This window comes from Panthera tigris, chromosome D1 (assembly GCF_018350195.1).
Source record: "Panthera tigris isolate Pti1 chromosome D1, P.tigris_Pti1_mat1.1, whole genome shotgun sequence".
In the NCBI taxonomy this organism is placed as follows: Eukaryota; Metazoa; Chordata; class Mammalia; order Carnivora; family Felidae; genus Panthera; species Panthera tigris.
The window spans coordinates 107,760,658-107,779,763 of record NC_056669.1 but is presented as its reverse complement, the minus strand read 5'-3'; the positions used below and the strand labels follow the sequence as shown (position 1 = coordinate 107,779,763).

The window sequence follows — 19,106 nt, the reverse complement described above, 5'->3', positions numbered from 1 at the left end:
TGAACCTGGCAGGTGGTAAGCGCTCACTATTATTCCCTGCCTCAGTGTGTGATCTGAGCCCCGAGGGAGGGTGGGGCTGTCTCTCGTATCCACTTTGGGACTCCAGCAGTAGGGATCCCTTGAGGACACGGCCTCATCCCGTCCCTGCAACACCAGGCTGTCTGAACAGGTCAGAGCCCACTGGGCACTTCAGGCAGGGGCTCCACTTAAGGGTTTCCCTCAGTCCCTCCAAAGCTATCCAAATAAATCCACCCTCACAGTAAAAACCATGAGTTCCTTGGACAGGTGTTCCTAAAGGCAAGTCCCTGAACCCCCTCCCCCGGTCAGACTGCCACCCCCAGGGCCCAACAGGAGAGGGTTGGGTGCTGCTCTGACCTGGCAGTGAGCTGCTCAGGATACCCTGGTCACACCCACCCCCTGCTGAGTTCTGTGAGTCAGACACTGAATCCTGGGGTCTCCTGGCCGGGCCCTGTGGGCACAGTTGGGGCCCCAGGACACAGCAGGCCTCCAGGGCTTCCTTTCCAGACCAGTGGACAGGCCTGGCTCCTCTGAAGCTTTACCAAACCCAAGGCCCCTCCCCAGCCCCTGCCAACCCCTGCCCTGGGGCCCTGCTGTGCCCCTCCCCAGCCCCCTGGGCCCTCAAGCAGCACCCCCCTCCTCCCGGCTGTTAGCCTGGGAAGGGGGCCAGGCCCTGAGCTCAGACCTTGGCGATTCCAGAGTGTCTGAGGCCCAGAGCCAGCCCCGCCAGCTCGGCCAGACAAGGCGAAGGGGGTGGGGGCAGGGTGGGCACCAGGAAGCCATTGGGGGGGGGGGGAGGGGTTGGCAGGGAAGCCGGGCCTCCAGCTTCGTTCTTTCGGCCCCTCTTCCGGCTCTCGGAGCCCCTGGCCCAAGGGTGCCCTCTCCTGGAGCCCCCTCCTCGGAGGCGAGTGGAGCGGCACTAATGAGAAGTGACTCTGGGGTGGTGAGCCCCCCACGTGCGCAAGGGAGGCTGGGAAAGGGCTGAGAGGCCTGGGTTCCAGCCCCACCTGGCCGCCCCGGCGGCCGCGTGACCCGGCCGGGCCCCGAATTCCTCCCCCAGCCTCGGTTTCCCGCTCTGACGCGGCCTCGCCGCCCCGCCCGGAGGAATCCGGCGGCCCGGCCGGCGGCCCAGGTGAGGGCCCTCTGGCAGGCACCCAGCGCGGCGGCGGCGGCGGCGGCGGGTTCCGGCGGGGCGGGCATCTGGGGTGGGGACCGCCCCCCACCCACCCCGGCCTCCGCCCGCCCGCACGCCCTCGCTCCTCCGGGCGGCAGCGGCGACGCTTGAAACTGAAAAAAAAAAAAAAAAAAAAAAAAAAACTGTCTCCCTGGCCCGGGGCCAGCGTCCCAGCCCCCTTCGCCGCCGCCGCCGCGCCGCAGCCAGGGAAAACAACTGCTCACTTCTCCCTGCGTCCGCCCCGCGCGCTCCCTGCTTCCCGGCGGCCGCGGGAGCCCAGCCCGGCCGGGGGAGGCGCGGAGCGGGCCGGCCGCCCGGCCTTCCTCTCCCCTCGCTCCTCCTCTCCGCCTCAACCCGCTCGGCCTCCGCGCGGCCGCCTCACTTCGGGGCCTTCGCAGGCCCCCGGCCCCGGCTCGTGGCTGGGCTCCTTCCGGGGCTCTGGAAGTTTCCGGGCTCCCCGCGGTCCAGCCTCCATCTCTTGGCCTCGCACCGGGCCCCCGGCCGCGCCTGCCGTCCCCTCCCCGCGCGCTTCCTCCGTTCCTCTCCCTCGCTGCCCTCTCTCCCCCCTCTCCCGGGGCTCCCGGCTTGCTACCCCACCCCCCTCACCCCCCCCCGGGGGGCGCCGCGACCATAGCCCCGGCCCGGGCGCGCCCCCCGGGTCCTGCGGCCCCGGATGCCCGGGCCCCGCGGGGCTGCTGGCGGCCTGGCCCCTGAGATGCGCGGGGCGGGGGCGGCGGGGCTGCTGGCGCTGCTGCTGCTGCTGCTGCTGCTGCTGCTGGGCCCGGGCGGCGGGGCCGAGGGGGGGCCGGCGGGCGAGCGGGGCGCCGGCGGGGGCGGGGCGCTGGCCCGGGAGCGCTTCAAGGTGGTCTTTGCGCCGGTGATCTGCAAGCGGACCTGCCTCAAGGGCCAGTGTCGGGACAGTTGTCAGCAGGGCTCCAACATGACGCTCATCGGAGAGAACGGCCACAGCACCGATACGCTCACGGGCTCCGGCTTCCGCGTGGGTGAGGGCCCGGGGGCCCGGGTGGGGGACGCGGGAAGGCAGACAGCAGGACAAATGCGGGATACCTGGTGGGGTAGGGTCTGTGACACTGGGGGCGCAGGGTGCGGAGTGCAGAGCTCTGGGGGCCTGGGGCTGGGGGGACACGAGGGGCTTGGGAGGCTGGAGTCCTGCGGCCACAGCTGGAGGGCCGCGTGGACCGGGACTTCACAGCTTTGGGGCAGGGTTGAGGCCTAAGGTGTGCAGTCATGCTGGGGTTCTGCATGATACAGGCCGCTCAGAAGGTGCTGGGTTCTGAGAGGGAGTCAGGGTCATTACACAGGGGCTTTTGAGGGATGTGAGCTGGGGCCAAGGAGGTCTCAGAGAAGGGACAAATTCTCCCCTAAGAAACAGAGTTGCTGGAAGAAACAGGAGAAATCTTTTCAAAACGTCTAAAGTAGGGCCTGCCAGGGGTAGACACCTGCATGCTCTGGGGGGAGGAGCCAAGGTCAGGGCTGGGGGTGAAGAAGTTAGATGTTGGCAAGGTCTTGGAGGGGAGGGGTGCTGAGGCCTAACAGGCGGAGTGCAGGCCTGGAGGTGGGGGCTGTTTGGGGTCCTCAGTCCATCTTCTCCCTGGCACCCCATCTATGCCTCCCCCATAAGATCTCAGGAGCTCTGCCTCAGAGTCTCCCCTCCCCAACAATCCCTCATGACTCCCCAGTTCCACTCGGAGCCTACCCCTTCCTCAGCATCTCTCTTCAAAGGGCAAGGCCTGGGGCTCAGCTCTCCTCCCCGCAAGGCCCTGTGGGCCAGGCTGGGGGAGGTGTCCCAGCAGTAATTACCCTCCTGGACAGGGTAATTAGGCCGGGCCCAGGATGGCACCAGCGAAACGGCCCCTCTTACACATTCCTATACTCAACATACCGACTCACAGACCCAAGGAACTCCACTGATGTGGCTCAGAGTCTCATGAGATGTGCGTGTGTGCGTGTGCATGCATGGGCTTTGCAGTGACACTCTGTGATTAATTACATGTTCCTTTGTGTTGTCCTGGGTGTATGTCTCCAGTCACTATGGGAGTGTTTCTGTGAGCTTGTGTTGGTGCCAAAATGAATGTGTGTGTGTGTGTGTGTGTGTGTGTGTGTGTGTGACAGAGAGAGAGAGAGACAGACAGAGGAGATGACCGTGCATGTGAGTGTATATGGGCCCAGCCTCCCAGACCCCCTGGCCATCCTGCCCAGGCTGCTGTCTCCATCTGTGCTGCCCACATCCCCCAGGCTCAGAGCCCAGGCCACAGTGGGCGGGTGTCATTGAGAGGTCACCCTCACCGCTATGGGTGACTCACTGGGAGGCAGGAAGGAGAGGATCCTGCCTCCCCCAGCCCAGGACACACCCCTTCTGCCCTGAGAGTCCTGGAAGGATGGGCTGGGCCGGGATGCTCTTAGCCAGGCCCTGACGGCCATGGATGTGGGTTGGCCCTCTGAGGCCCTGCAGGTGTCCAGAAGAGCATCACCCCCAGCTTTCCATCCTGGGAAGTGAGGGCAGCCATGGGGCAGGCAGGAGAGGGGCTCGGTCTGGTGTGTGAGCTCAGGGCCCCAAGGCTGGATGTGAGATGTGAGTGTGTGTGTGACAGAAAGACATAGGTCCCAGCCTGCCACTCAGTCCTTCAGTCATTCCCCCTGAACCTCCTCTGGGACCCAGAGCTGAGGCAGACCCAGCCATACCCTCCAAAACACTCTTCGTGTTGCGAGAGACAGACATAAATATAACCAAGTTAAGTGCCAGGCAGAGCAGGACAGAGGGTGATAACTCAGGAGAGAGAACAGAGGTGTGGCGGGGATACATGGAAAAGCTCCCAGGAGGAGAAACTGAGGCCGGAAGGATAATATTTGACTATGTAGAGGTGGAGGGACAGGGCCCTGAGGGAGGGTGGCATAAATAAAGCCATGGAGGCAGGAGATGTGACCCATTTGTAGGAGGAGGGAGAGGAGTCCTGAGGCATGGGGTCCACGTGGAAAGAGCAGAGGGGGATGGACGTAAAGAAGGTTCATTCTGGGCCATGGAGAGCCTTAAATGTTTGTGCAAGGAAGCGAGGAGTGAGCAGGGATGTGATACGCCAGGGCTTTGCCTGAGGCTCATTTCTCTGGGGGTGCTGGGCTGTGGACAGGCAGGAGAGAGAAAGAGGCAGGAAGCCGGGGAGGAGGATGGGTGGCAAGACACAAGGCACCAGAGGGGCAGAGGGCATGGCGGGGAGGGACATGGGTTCATGAGACTGTAGAGAGGCCGGAACTGGGTGGAGTGGAGCAGGAGAGATTCGGCCTCTGAGGCTCAGTAGAATGACCTTGGCTGGCAGGGATTCCCCAGCGGTAGTCCAGAGGGAGGGGTGGGGGCAGGATGCTGATTTCAGACAGTGTCCCCTGGGTGGAGGTGCCCAAGAGAGGTCCCAGAGAGGTAGCAGCTAGAGATGTGGGCCCTGGCATGGCAAGGCAAAGGGAGGGAGGGAGAGGGCGAACCTGGAGAGGGCTGAGGTCTGAATGGGGAGAATTTAGAAAAGGAGGAAGTGCCACATAGAGATCACATTCCCAGGAACGTTTGGAGGGAAATCCAGAGGAGAGAAAATCTGCTCCATCACCACGATCGTCCTCATCATTTGCAACTACTTATTAAACACTCAGCGTGCAGGGCACTGAGTGTACAGGCGTGACCTCATTTCAGAGACACAACAAACATCCCTACAGACGAGGACACTGAGGCACGGGGCTCAGGGCCACACAGCTGGCACGTGGCCTCCTAGCTAGGATTTAAGTACAGGACTTAAGACTCCAGAAGCCAACGTGGGTAGTAGGATGTCGGAAGACCTATAGGGCAGTTTCTATGTGTTCCGAAAGCCAGCTTCTCAAGGACAGGGCCAGTGGGTGGCAAGGAAGTAGGGAGGAGGGGAAAGAGGCAGGCTGTGGGTGAGGGAGCAGGCCTGGGGGCTGGGAGGGCCGGTGGGCCCGGTTCCTGATCCACCTCCCCTCCCCAGTGGTGTGCCCTCTGCCCTGCATGAACGGCGGCCAGTGTTCCTCCCGAAACCAGTGCCTGTGTCCCCCGGACTTCACCGGTCGCTTCTGCCAGGTGCCCGCTGGAGGAGCTGGCGGGGTCACCGGCGGCGCAGGCCCCGGGCTTGGCCGGGCCGGGGCCCTGTCCACAGGCGCGCTTCCGCCCCTGGCTCCAGAAAGCGAGTCTGTAGCCAGCAAGCATGCCATCTACGCGGTCCAGGTGATCGCTGATCCGCCCGGGCCCGGGGAGGGGCCCCCTGCCCAGCATGCAGCCTTCCTGGTGCCCCTCGGGCCAGGACAGATCTCAGCGGAAGGTACCGGACCACGGGCAGACCCGGGGTGGCCGAAGTGGGCGGACACTAGGGTGGCGGGACCGGAATGAGCGACCGCACCCGCAACCGGTGGTGCGGGGCAGCCCTGAAGCCACCGTGCCCCGCCCCCCCAGTGCAGGCCCCGCCCCCCGTGGTGAACGTGCGCGTGCACCATCCTCCCGATGCCTCGGTCCAAGTTCACCGCATCGAGGGGCCGAACGCCGAGGGCCCAGCCCCCTCGCAGCACCTGCTGCCGCACCCCAAGCCCCAGCACCCCCGGCCACCCACCCAGAAGCCCTTGGGCCGCTGCTTCCAGGACACACTGCCCAAGCAGCCTGTGAGTGAATCCACAGTCCAGCTGGACCGGACCTTCGGTCTCCCAGGGTTGTCCTGTCCCAACTAAACGGGGATTGCACAAAACGGGGGCCCACGGGCCGAGAAGGGAGGAAAAGGGCCTGGGGAGGGAGGCTGGGTGGGGCTGGGCGCCCTGTGACCCCAGTCCCAACTTCCCCTAGTGCGGCAGCAACCCCCTCCCCGGCCTCACCAAGCAGGAAGACTGCTGTGGGAGCATCGGCACCGCGTGGGGCCAGAGCAAGTGTCATAAGTGCCCCCAGCTGCAGTGTGAGTGCCTGGGCTCCGGGATCCCCGTCACTGCAGGGTGGACCTCGGCATACCTCTTCCTCCCCTGCAGGAGAGGACCCAGCCGGTGCCGCCCGAGCCTCTCCCTGCCCACCAGATTCCTCTCACCCATCCCACTCTGCTCCTCCCTATGGCCCTCCTTTCCCCCCTCCCCTGCAGGACCCCCAGTGTCCTCCCCTGCCACCGTCTCCTCTCTCTGCAGACACAGGGGTGCAGAAACCAGGACCTGTACGTGGGGAGGTGGGCGCTGACTGTCCTCAGGGCTACAAGAGACTCAACAGCACCCATTGCCAGGGTACGGCCAGCCAGGAGATTCTGTGGGCTGGAGGGGCAAGCCAGTTGTCACTGAGGGAGGCCCCCAGGTGACTGAGGGAGCAGGCGGGGCTGGGGCAGGACCCTGAGGTGTTCGGAGTAGCTTGCTGTCACCCTATGGCCCCAGACTAGAGGGATCACATTCCTGCTTACCACAGACATCAACGAGTGCGCGATGCCCGGCATGTGTCGCCATGGTGACTGCCTCAACAACCCCGGCTCCTATCGCTGTGTCTGCCCACCTGGCCATAGCTTGGGCCCCTCCCGAACGCAGTGCATTGGTGAGAATGGGGGGGCTCAGGTCCCTGGGAAGTCACAGGCATGGACCTCCAAGCAGCAAGCGGCAAGGATCAGAGAGGTCACAGAGGTCACCGTGTGGTCAAGGGTTGATTGCAGGAGGATCGAGGCCCCGAGCCGATAGGATCAGGGATAAGTGGGGTCAGGAGTCACTTGAGATCTGGTCAGAGGTCACATGGGGTCAGGGACTATATAGAGTGAGGGTTGTAGGAGATCATGGTCTTGGTGGGTAGGAGGGATAAAGCCCTACATACAGCAACTAGAATCAGGGGTCAGTGGGGCCAGCGGTCACAGAGATTTCAGGGGTCACATGAGGTCAGAGAAACACGGGTTCGGGGATCACGTGAGTTCGGGGTCACCTGAGGTCAGAGGCCACAGGAGGATCAAGGGTTGTCTGGGCCAGAGAGGCAAGGCCTGGAGCAGCTTGGAAGAGGGACATGGGCGGCGATCAGGCCCAGGTGACCATGCCTGCCACTGGCCCCCGCAGCGGACAAGCCAGAGGAGAAGAGCCTGTGCTTCCGCCTGGTGAGCCCCGAGCACCAGTGCCAGCACCCGCTGACCACGCGCCTCACCCGCCAGCTCTGCTGCTGCAGCGTGGGCAAGGCCTGGGGCGCGAGGTGCCAGCGCTGCCCGGCTGATGGCACTGGTGAGCCTGGGGCATGCGGGGCGAAGGGGCCGTCTCTGTGCCCGTCCAGGAAACACTCACTTCTCTGCCCCTCTCTCTGGCCGCAGCTGCCTTCAAGGAGATCTGTCCAGCTGGGAAGGGGTACCACATCCTCACTTCCCACCAGACCCTCACCATTCAAGGCGAAAGTGATTTTTCCCTTTTCCTGCACCCTGACGGGCCACCCAAGCCCCAGCAGCATCCTGAGAGCCCCAGCCGGGCACCGCCACCTGAGGACGCGGAGGAAGAACGAGGTCTGGCCTGAGCCTTTCTGTTCCCTGACAGATGATGAATGCCTTAAGACTCGATCCCCTGGCTCCCCATCCACAGATGTGACCTCAGAGTCTAACCCCTAGCTCCTCATCACTGACCCCCAGAATCGACCCTCTCGTCCCGAACCAAGGTTGTCACCCCAGGATTTAACCCCCTGATGGACAGGATCTGACCACCCATTGCCCTCCGGATCTATTCCTCTGACCCTGGAACCCCTTTGATTTCCAAACCAGGGCACTGATCCAGTCCGAATGCTGTCCCTAGATCTGACCTTCTGTCTCCTGACCCAAGGATTTGGCCCTAGCTGTAACCCCCTGAGTCTTGCTCGATAACCCAAGGACCTTGACCAACCATCGCTCCCCATACCCGTTCCCCTGACCCGTGATGCAAACGCCCCCTGACTCCAGGATCTAACTCTTGACACCTGACCCAGAGACATGACTGCTGAACTCTTAGAGACCCTAACCACAAATACCAACTGCCAATCCCAGTCTTAACTCTCTTTTCCCAGCCCTGCGCTAATGGCCCCATCTTCTTCCCTTTTAGGGGTGAGCACGGACTCAGTGAGTATGAGAGCCCCGGTGGGAGGAGCGGGGAAGCCAAGGAGACAGAGGGCTCATGCTGCTGTCACTCACAGCCAGTGATGGAGGAACAGTCGGCACAGCAGAGCCACCTGACCGCCACCACATCTCCTGCCAGGCCCTACCCTGGTGAGCTGGGCGGTGCTGGAGGAACCAGTCCTCAAGGACTGTCACTGGGGGGTGGTTGACAGCTTAGCCATCCGGGGATAGTGAAGATGGGTGTGAAGTCCCAGCCACTGGCCTGCCTGGAGAGGGGCGGCTCTCCCATCCTCCACACCCCCTGACGGCGAACACTGTCACCTACAGAGTTGATCTCCAGGCCCTCGCCTCCCACCGTGCGTTGGTTCCTGCCAGACCTGCCCCCTTCCCGCAGTGCAGTGGAGATTGCTCCTACCCAGGTCACAGGTAAGACCTGCCCACGTAGGCTATGTCCTGGAGAGGCCAGGTCCCTGGCTTAATTTCAGTCCTCCCTTACCGCCCCCTCCCCCCATCATTCCTGAGCACGAACCCTCCACCCAGGCTTCCTGTGTGCCTGGCCCTGGGCTGGGCTCTGGGGAAGCCTTGGTGTGCAACCTTGAAGGATCCGGGTATTGTGGTGGTCAGCCCAGTCCGACGGTACTTATTCATTCATTCAACAAATACTTACTGAGTACCTGTTATGTGCCAGACACGGTTTAGGTGCTGGGGATACAGTAGTAAGCAAAAGACAAAAATTCCCTGTTCTTGCACAGTAAACAGAAAACAGATCAGTAACTAAAAATCCAGGATGTCTCATAAATGCCATGAAAAAGTAAATCAGAGAAGTCTGGGGATTATGACAATATGTAGGGTGGCAATGAGAGAAGGCTAGCAGGGCTTTAAAGAGTGTTGGAAATTAAGGAGAAGAAGTGGGGAAGAAATGGGTGTGCAGGTTGGGAAAACGGGACACTCCAAGTGAAGTTTAGGCAAAGGCACGGAGACATGGAAACACTGGTGGAGGAGGGAAAACCACACAGCCCCGTGTTTCTGAACCAAGGGAGGGCCGACGCGTGGAGCCTTGTTCAGAGGCTTGGGTTTGATCCCAAAGGCTGTGGGAAGTGTCTGTAGGGTTTGGGGCATCATGATAATTGCTAGCTATGGCTGAGCAATTGCCTTGTGCCAGGCACCGACCGGAGAGTTTTACGTACTAAACATCACTTAACTTTCTCATACTCTGAAAGTGAACACTGGTAGCTTCATCTTCCAGATGAGAAAACAGACGCTCAGGTTCAGTATCTTGCCCGCAGATCACACATCTGAGCCAGGTTCAAGCCCAAGTCTGTGTGGACTCCAAAGCTACAAGGAGCCACCGGCCCCATTGAAATCTAGGAGGCTAGATGGGCTGGGGGAGGGGGGAGTGATGGCTCAGGCAGAAGGTGGCTGCCCAGGAGGCCTGTACAGGCTAGGACAATGCAGTGACAGCCCTGGGGGTTGTGGGAATGTGGGGGAAGAGGCATCTGGGGAGGCTTCTCAGAGGAGAGGGTATTAGGTGTAGGGAGAGATACTCTAGGCAAAAAGAGCAGCTCACCAGGTGTGTTTGGGTGGGGCAGGGTTCAGGGTCAAGGCCTGGGCTGCAGGTGGGGGGGAAGGGAGAGGGGGAGTGAGGGAGTTCAGTGAGACTGTTGACAAAGAAAGTGAAGGGGGTTTCTGGATCTGACTGCCTACATATCCACCAAGGGGCAAGCCAGATTCCCAGGAAGGAGCTCCTGCCTGCCTTGGGAAGGGGAGGAAATCAACCATTCTGGAATGGGGGACCCGGGTCCCTAAGGCAAGGGTGTTGGGGTCACTGGGCTAGAGGATATGGGAGTAACAAATGCTGCGGGATTTTAAATATTGAGGTGACTGGAGGGGAGGGTCTTAGAGCCCCTTGGGTAGGGGCATTGGGATGACTGAGGCCCTGAGGGGATGTGATGGGGTTTGGGGTGACGGGGAGACAGAATATAGTGAGTAGAAATAGAAATATCAGGGATCCTGGAGTTGAGGAGAGGGATGTCGGGGACCCGGGGTTGCTATCTGGGGTCGTGATGCTGGGGTGATCTGGGATAGAGGTATAGGAAATCCTAGGATTGGCGTATGAGTGTACAGGGGCCTGAGGTCATGGTGTGACCAGGCTCTCAGGTATCTGGGTTATTAAGAATGGGGTATGGAGGTCCGCCCGGAGGACGTGGCAGAAAGTGAGTGCTCCCTGCTCAGCCCCATGCTCCCCCCCCCCCCCCCCCCCCCCCCCCCCCCCCCCCCCCCCCCCCCCCCCCCCCCCCCCCCCCCCGCCAGAGACAGACGAGTGCCGACTGAACCAGAACATCTGTGGCCACGGCGAGTGCGTCCCGGGCCCCTCGGACTACTCCTGCCATTGCAATCCGGGCTACCGGTCGCACCCGCAGCACCGCTACTGCGTGGGTGAGCGCGGGCGGCCGGGCGGGCGGCCCGGGGGCGGCCTCGGGTCCCCATATCCCTCTGACGTCTCGCCGCCCGCGCGTCCTCCCCAGACGTGAACGAGTGCGAGGCGGAGCCGTGCGGCGCCGGGAGGGGCATCTGCATGAACACGGGCGGCTCCTACAACTGCCACTGCAACCGCGGCTACCGCCTGCACGTGGGCGCCGGGGGGCGCTCGTGCGTGGGTGAGCGCGGCCCAGCCGGGGCGGCGCGGAGGCTGGGGGGATGGGGGGCCCTCGTCCCGACCGCCGCGTAACCGCCTCTGCCGCCCCTGGCGCCCCCCTCGCGCCCTCTTCCTCCCGCGCAGACCTGAACGAGTGCGCCAAGCCCCACCTGTGCGGCGACGGCGGCTTCTGCCTCAACTTCCCCGGTCACTACAAGTGCAACTGTTACCCCGGCTACCGGCTCAAAGCCTCACGACCGCCCGTGTGCGAAGGTGGGGGAAGACCCCATCCGGGCCGACAGGGGGTCCTCCGCTGTCCCTCGGCCTGGCGTGGGGGCAGGGGGCCTGGACTCCAGCTCTGGGCCCCTCAGAGGTTGGGGTGCGGGAGCCCTGAGGTCCCAGGGGGCCCCGTTGATCCGTGACGGAGGGAGGTCCTGCCAAGGATACTGAGGGCCCGGTCGGTCACGATGTCCCCAAATGGGTCTGCCTCCTTCTCGCCTCACCCACGCAGACATCGACGAGTGCCGAGACCCTAGCTCCTGTCCGGATGGCAAATGCGAGAACAAACCCGGGAGCTTCAAGTGCATTGCCTGTCAGCCCGGCTACCGCAGCCAGGGGGGCGGGGCCTGCCGCGGTGAGGGCGGGGCCTAGATGCCGGACGGGCGGGTTCGAAGGCAAATGGGCGGGGCCCATCCGGGAGGGGTCCCCCGCGACCGGGCTGTTTCGGGGTCCGGTTAGGGCAGGGGCAGGGCTTATGTTCGTGAGAGTCGCCTCGCAGGCGGCGCCCCCCATACTGGGCGGGGGAGACCCCCACCCCGACACAGTGCCAGGCCCAGTGGGGTGGCGACCGAGGTGAGTCTTCTCTGCCGCAGACGTGAACGAGTGCGCCGAGGGCAGCCCCTGCTCACCGGGCTGGTGCGAGAACCTCCCAGGCTCCTTCCGCTGCACGTGCGCCCAGGGCTACGCGCCTGCGCCGGATGGCCGCAGTTGCCTGGGTGAGCCCCAGCCCTGCCAGTCAACGCCCCCCGCACCCACGCCGCGCGCAAACTGGGGACCGAGTCTGTCCCACAGTGGGCAGGAGATAGATAATGCACCCTCCAGTTCACGGATCTAGTCACTCATTTTCTCAGCGAGCCTAGCCCATGGGAAGACCACCAGGATTTCTGTGTAGGGAGGGTCTTAGCAGGCAAGGCTCTAGCTGCTTTTGCAAAGCAGGTTCCTTAAATTTAAAGAAAAGAAAAACCTATAAAAGAACGGGGAGGGGCGTTAGTAGTCCCTCTGCACTGTTTCTTTTCCTTTTTTTAGAGAGAGGGGAGAGGGGCAGAGGGAGAAAGAGAGGATCTTAAGCAGACTGCACGCTCAGTGTGGAGTCCATCCTACGACCGGAAGATCATGACCCGAGCGGAAACCAAAAGTCAGTCGGTCACTTAACCTAACCGACAGCCACCCAGGCGCCCTTGCACTAATGTTTCTCATGCACCAAGAAGTCTGGAGAGTGCGAGGCCGTGGGCCTGGATGGAATGTGGGTGCAGGGCTGGGAGGAGGGGAGACCTGAATTGTCTTAAAGAACCGACCGAAATTAGCCAAGCGAAGGAAGTCAGCACCAGCGGACGCAGAGGTGAAAAACAGCACTGCATGTGCAGGGAACTAAGGTAGAAGCAGAGAGTGGGGGCTGAGGCTGGCTGGTGAGGGGCAGGACCCGAGGCCCTGGGCCTCAGCCCCTGGAAGGCCCCTCTAAGCCCTGCCCAGGAGGTTAAGCTTCGTCCTGAGGGCGCTATAAGGCACCTGAAGCATTTTAAGGGGAAGGGGCACAAGATTCACCATTTGCTTTAGAAAGTTTCCTGATGCTGGGTGTGGAGAGTAGCTGGAGGTCTTCTGATGGCTCAGGACACAGATAGTGGTGGATGTGATGAGAGAAGTTGCCTCAGGATGGTCATGAGATGATGTGATATTAGAGAAATATTAAAGCAGATTCCCCGGGGGGCTTGTTAACTGTATGCCCAGGTGGGGGTGGGGGAGGGGAACAAGGAACCCTCCAGGTGTCTGGTTTGGGTGACTCTGCGGGTGGTGCTGTTCACTGGGATAGGGTCTCTAGACGTGGTGCATATTTAAGAAGGAAGACACCCAAGTTTCATGCTGGACAAGTTGAGTGGGTGGTTTCTGTGGGCCTCTGGGCTGGAGATGACAGCAGAAGGTGGGCCATACAGGGTGGAAGCCTTGGGCCAAACACCCCCCCACCCCAACACACACACTCCTAGAACTGTGCACGTCGGGGGCCGTGGAGCCTTAGGGTGCGTCTGCTCAGCCAAGGGGGGTGGTCCAGTGAGGGGAGCCTCACAGAGCCTTGTGGGCAATACCACATCAGCGGAAGGCAGGGGTCTAGGAGTGGGAGATGGGGAGGAGGGCTGGACGGAGGCCCAAGGAGCACCAGCTGAGAAACTGGGGGAGGAGAGGCTCCCAGGGCAGAGGGGGATAAAGCAAATGCAACAGAGAGGTTCTTGTAAAATAAGAACTAAGTGGTAAGATGAGAAAGCTCCCGGTGACCTTGTTAGGGTGGTTTCTGTGGCACGAGGGGGTTAGGAGGTGGCAGCTAGCAAGTGAGGAAGAGCGAGACCTGGGGCGACCAGAATGGGGTGTAGGGTTGTAGGCTGAGGAGATGCCATGAAAATGGGCGAGGGGATGACAAGGGCAGCTGGGGGAGGGGCCATGGACAGGGAAAGGGACATCTCTTGCCCTAATGGGAGCCAGAGGGGAACGGCTATAATGATTTGCAGGAGGTTAAAAGAGATTCCTCTCAATTCTCTCATGTACAGTGAAGAGCCTGAGTCCAGTAGGGGACTTGTAATGACCAGTAGAGGTTTGGGACTGCCCAAGGGCATGGGAGCTGTCTAGGGGCTTTCCAAAAGTCCAGGCTTGGGAGGTGGAGGAGGGTGGCCTCGGCCACACTGAGGATGGGGCGGGTCCAGAGGCCAGAGGGAGTGGCTGTGGCCCAGGGTACACAGTCTGGCAGCTGCCTGCACCCCTCTCAGCACCCAGGATCTGGAGACCCAGAGGCAGGCATAGCCTGCCAGACCGGTGAGGAGGAAGGAGAGATGTTCGTGGGCCCCTGCGAAAGAAGGCGAGGTAGGGGACTTGAGAATAGCAGAGGCAGTGGGAAGGAAGCAGCATCTGAGATGTCCAAGGTGGGGCAGATCCCAGCTCCTGTCCTGAGAGTGAGTGGCTGCCACTGAGGTGAAGGTCACAGAAACTGCTCAAGGGTGTAAGGTCAGAGGCCGGGGCCAGCTGGCCACACGGATGCTGAACACTTCTAGGATGGGGAGCAAGATAGAGGGAGAGAGACTAGGAAGGTGAGTGCTGACAGCAGTAGAGAAGGTGAAGGCTGGCATGGGGTCAGGTGCACCCCAGAGGCGGAGCTTGGTTTGGAAGGGGGTTGGAGGTGTGGCCAAGAGCCAGCTTCTGGCAGAAATGACTGCAGAGAAGCATGCTCTCAGGGGAAAGCCAAGCTCCTTCACTGCACAAGGAGAAGAAACTATTGTGTGAGAAGGACAGAGAATAGAGGAGCTTATTCACATGGGAAGAAAGGGAGCCAATGCAGGTAGGGGAAGGGGAGAGCAGCTGGGGCAGTATGGGAAGAGGGGATGGGGAGGGTGCCCTTTTTGGAGAGGATGGATGAAGGTTGGTGAGGCTTGAGTTCTTTGGAATCGGACGTGGCCCAGGGTCCCTGGCAGCACCTGGCCTGGTCACTAGGGCATGGTGTGCCACGTGGAGGGCGGGTTATGGTCCCGTGCTTCCCTTCAGCTCCCCTGGCCTCCACTCTGGTGCTCCACGCCATAGGCACGAGCGGGAAAAGGGTGGCAGACGCCCGAGACCATCCCCATGCTGGCCCTCTGACCCTGCCTTGTGCCCTGCAGATGTGGATGAGTGTGAGGCCGGGGATGTGTGTGACAATGGCATCTGCACCAACACGCCAGGCTCCTTCCAATGTCAGTGCCTCTCCGGCTACCATCTATCAAGAGACCGGAGCCGATGCGAGGGTGAGTGGGGCCTAGAGCTGGGGATTAACTTGTTCCTCCCTATCCTGGGACTTCTAAGCCCAGGCTCCAAGTTCGGAGCTACCTGTAAACAGGTCAGGCACTCCCATGTCCAGCCCGCATCCCTATCCAAGATTGGGCGTGGAGTGTAGACCTGACCCACAGATTGAGTGTGGAGAGGGAGCCTCGGCAGCCTCAGGCTGAGTAGGGTCAGCTCGTGAGAGTCTCCACCTCTTTGATCCCCTACAGATATTGATGAGTGTGACTTCCCTGCCGCCTGCATTGGGGGTGACTGCATCAACACCAATGGCTCCTACCGATGTCTTTGTCCTCAGGGGCACCGGCTGGTAGGCGGCAGGAAGTGCCAAGGTATGGGGGTATTGGCTGAGAGTTCCTCAGGAGGAGTGGCAGGGAATGACAGTAATCTCCTAGACACCCTGTTGACCTGTCTTTCCATCCATCTGTCCATCCACCCGCTCACTCACCCTTCCACTCCACCCACAATAGCAACAGTAATAATGACGTAGTTGCATGGTGACCTTTCCATGCATTAGTGGACAGGAGTTTCCAGAGAACCTACTATTTGCCAGCTTCTATACTATGTACTAGGAATAGAGCAGTGATCCAGGATTCCCACTGGGGGAGGCTGACATGTAAATTGATTCTTACTGTTCAGAGTGCTGGGAGCCAAAAGAGGTCTGGAGGGGTGATTAATTGCAACGGAGATGTGACAGTTGAATTGGAACTTAGAATACAGGATGATGAAATTGAAAGATACCAGGAGACCAAACTCAAAGGCCTTGAATGCCAAGCTGAGAGTGAGGGCTCCATTCTGTTGCCGGTAACAGCCACTGCAGGTTTTGGGAAGAATACAGTGAATGTGCACACATCTACCCACATGCACAGACAGGCAAGAGCGCACTCCCTATTGTGTGCACTTTGAGATCAAAGTGGAAGTTCGGGTTCTGAACTTGTGTGAGTCCCCGGAGGCATATCCCCCCCCCCCCCCCCCCCGCAAGAAGCGACTGGTTTCCTTGGAGCTACTCTTCCTGCTTCCCTCACTCCCCACAGACATAGATGAATGCAGCCAGGACCCCGGCCTGTGCCTTCCCCACGGGGCCTGCGAGAACCTGCAGGGCTCCTATGTTTGCGTCTGTGACGAGGGCTTCACGCCCACCCAGGACCAGCACGGCTGTGAGGGTGAGTGTCCTCCAGGCTCCTCCTCAGATTAGACAACTCCCCTGAGCTGCAGCTGGGGTTCAGAGACTTTTCCTGGTCCCACCCTCTGGAATCTGGGGAACGGGAAGAAATCCCTTTTGCCCGAGAGTCCAGTGGACCTGGACCGCACAGGAGAGCCCTGAACCTCACATTGAGGATGGAGCTTGGCTCTGACGGGGCGGCTGAGGGGAGCGAGGGAGTGTGGGGCAGCCGGGGCATGAGGTTGGTGGGCAGCGTGGACAGCAAGACCGTCTGCAGGACCCTGAGCTGCCCTCCCCTCCCCTCAGAGGTGGAGCAGCCCCACCACAAGAAGGAGTGCTACCTTAACTTCGATGACACCGTGTTCTGCGACAGTGTACTGGCCACCAATGTGACCCAGCAGGAGTGCTGCTGCTCGCTGGGGGCTGGCTGGGGAGACCACTGCGAGATCTATCCCTGCCCAGTGTACAGCTCAGGTCAGGAGCCGGGCAGGCCTTTCCCCTTCCCAGAGTCTCAGTTTCTTCATTTGGAAACGGACGGGGAGAAATGGCCCCTCCCTGGATAGGTGGGAAATGAGGCGGAGAGCTCCGACAGAAGCACGCACGCGCTCAACCCCGCCTCCTTTCTTCCCCACGGCCGCTCTCTCCCCGCAGCTGAGTTCCACAGTCTCTGCCCAGACGGGAAGGGCTACACCCAAGACAACAACATTGTCAACTACGGCATCCCGGCCCACCGTGGTAAGCCCCGACACGGCTCCGCCCACCGGACACGCCCCGCCCCGCCCCCCGAGGTCGGTAGTGCTAACTGGGGTAGGCCCCGCCCACACCGTCATCGTCTGCCCCGCCCCTACCACGCCCCCGTCAGCCTCGGGAAAAGCCTCTCCCACTGAGTTTGCTCCGCCCCCGCGGTAAGCCCCGCCCACACTTCCCTGGCTGCGGGCCTGAGCGGCCCGGGAGGTAGAGGCCGCAGGGCGCCCACGGCTTGTCACTCCGCAGACATCGACGAGTGCATACTGTTCGGAGCAGAGATCTGCAAGGAGGGCAAGTGCGTGAATACGCAGCCCGGCTACGAGTGCTATTGCAAGCAAGGCTTCTACTACGACGGGAACCTACTGGAGTGCGTGGGTGAGCGCAGATGGTCCCAGTGGCCGTGGGCCAGCAGCCGGGAGACACGCACAACCACCCGACTTCGGGCTGGTTCCCTCCACTCGTGCTTTTCCTCCCCGCAGACGTGGACGAGTGCTTGGACGAGTCCAACTGCCGGAACGGAGTGTGTGAGAACACGCGCGGCGGCTACCGCTGTGCCTGCACGCCCCCCGCCGAGTACAGCCCGGCGCAGCGGCAGTGTCTGAGCCCGGAGGAGATGGGTGAGGCCCGGGCCTGCCGGCTGGGGAAACAGGAGGGGAGCGGGGACTGGGCCAAGCTGTGACCGCCACTCCCATCCATGCCCTCGCTACCCCCTAGACGTAGACGAGTGTCAGGACCCGGCAGCGTGCCGCCCTGGCCGCTGCGTCAACCTGCCGGGCTCCTACCGCTGCGAGTGCCGCCCGCCCTGGGTGCCCGGGCCCTCCGGCCGCGATTGCCAGCTCCCCGAGAGCCCAGCCGGTGAGGGCAAGAGTTGTCTTGGGCCAAGTCCAGGGCCTGGGCTGCCGGGTGGAGCCCCGGGGTCGCGGCTCCCCGCGAGGCTTGGTTGGAGCGGGGACCTAGTGTCCCCGTTTCGGGCCCCCAGCTGAAGCCAGGTCTCCCCTGGCAGAGCGTGCCCCGGAGCGACGGGACGTGTGCTGGGCCCAGCGCGGAGAAGATGGCATGTGCGCGGGACCCCTGGCCGGGCCAGCCCTCACCTTCGACGACTGCTGCTGTCGTCAGGGCCGCGGTTGGGGAGCCCAGTGCCGCCCTTGCCCGCCACGCAGCGCTGGTGAGCCTCCCCAGGGGGGTTTGCGGAGTGCTGGGGCAGGAGCCAGGGTGCTGCTTTCGCGTGGCTGACCGCCCCCGCTCCTCCCAGGGTCCCAGTGCCCAACGTCACAGAGTGAGAGCAATTCCTTCTGGGACGCGAGCCCCCTGCTGCTAGGAAAGCCCCCTCGAGGTGAGTATAACGGGAGGGCACAGAGAGGGTGCGGGGGCGGGGGGTCCCCAACCATCTGCTGGCAGAGGTGAAGGTTGATGTCTGCATTTTCCCCACCGGCACAGAAGAGGACAGCTCGGAGGAGGACTCGGACGAGTGCCGCTGCGTGAGTGGCCGCTGCGTGCCGAGGCCCGGCGGCGCCGTGTGCGAGTGTCCGGGCGGCTTCCAGCTCGACGCCTCTCGTGCGCGTTGTGTCGGTGAGCGGGGCCGCGGGGGTGGGACCGGCCCCCGGCCCAAGACCAGAAGTTGGTGGAGGGGCCGGGGCCAAGGCTGGCAGCCCGGGGGAGGCACGGGGCCACACGCTAAGGGGGCTGCTGCTCTGGCGCCCTGGCGAAGCTCGCACCTGTCGCCCCCACCTGCAGACATCGATGAGTGCCGAGAACTGAACCAGCGTGGGCTGCTGTGCAAGAGTGAGCGCTGCGTGAACACAAGCGGCTCCTTCCGCTGCGTCTGCAAAGCTGGCTTCGCACGCAGCCGCCCACACGGGGCCTGTGTGCCCCAGCGCCGCCGCTAACGAGGCCCTCAGCCATCAGCGAGGGGTTCCCGCCTGACCCTCGGGGTGAACTCAGTCTCTCACCTGTGTTCCAACTCGGGGCTCGGACCCAGGAACTCTCCGGGGGTCTTAGACCCCTTCCTGCGCCCCGAGTTCTGAGGGCGCCCTTACAGGCGCCGCCCAGTTCGCAGGCGGAGTGTGGGACTCTCAGGCACTGAGGTCCTTCCTCCCAGAGGGCGTTTCCTGGAAACTGATAAATCAAATCATGCCTCTGCACTCTCGGCTTGTCCAAGCGAATTGATGTTCCCGTCTGTGGTGGGCGTGGACTTCGCAGGGCAGCGCCATACCCAAGCCTCCTGGG

General features: G+C 62.2%; 1 protein-coding gene across 4 annotated transcripts; it reads left to right on the top strand.

Moving 5' to 3' along the window:
• Positions 1-1,865: 1,865 nt before the first annotated feature.
• On the top strand, positions 1,866-19,026 carry LTBP3 (latent transforming growth factor beta binding protein 3). 4 transcript variants are annotated; one of them, XM_042958391.1, is made up of 28 exons: positions 1,866-2,196; positions 5,197-5,526; positions 5,658-5,860; positions 6,039-6,144; positions 6,365-6,457; positions 6,633-6,755; positions 7,259-7,417; positions 7,504-7,689; positions 8,255-8,271; positions 8,346-8,418; positions 8,596-8,694; positions 10,579-10,704; positions 10,794-10,925; positions 11,048-11,176; positions 11,415-11,537; positions 11,776-11,898; positions 14,815-14,937; positions 15,184-15,303; positions 16,006-16,134; positions 16,440-16,607; positions 16,785-16,868; positions 17,127-17,255; positions 17,360-17,497; positions 17,595-17,735; positions 17,884-18,045; positions 18,133-18,213; positions 18,318-18,449; positions 18,615-19,026. In XM_042958391.1, exons 1-28 carry the CDS (start codon positions 1,866-1,868, stop codon positions 18,764-18,766), a joined length of 3,912 nt encoding a protein of 1,303 aa, XP_042814325.1. In that variant the 3' UTR covers positions 18,767-19,026. The 4 variants fall into 4 exon arrangements, with proteins under 4 accessions (XP_042814325.1, XP_042814326.1, XP_042814327.1 ...); XM_042958393.1 differs by having other exon boundaries at positions 2,038-2,196; positions 18,321-18,449; XM_042958392.1 differs by lacking the exon at positions 17,595-17,735.
• Positions 19,027-19,106: the final 80 nt, after the last annotated feature.

Bases quoted from the DNA above. Each gene is read 5' to 3' on its own strand.
- LTBP3 (XM_042958391.1), top strand. From the start codon at position 1,866: ATGCCCGGGCCCCGCGGGGCTGCTGGCGGCCTGGCCCCTGAGATGCGC. The intron at 14,938-15,183 runs GTGAGTGGGGCC...GATCCCCTACAG, and splicing joins AGACCGGAGCCGATGCGAGG to ATATTGATGAGTGTGACTTC. The intron at 17,498-17,594 runs GTGAGGCCCGGG...GCTACCCCCTAG, and splicing joins TCTGAGCCCGGAGGAGATGG to ACGTAGACGAGTGTCAGGAC.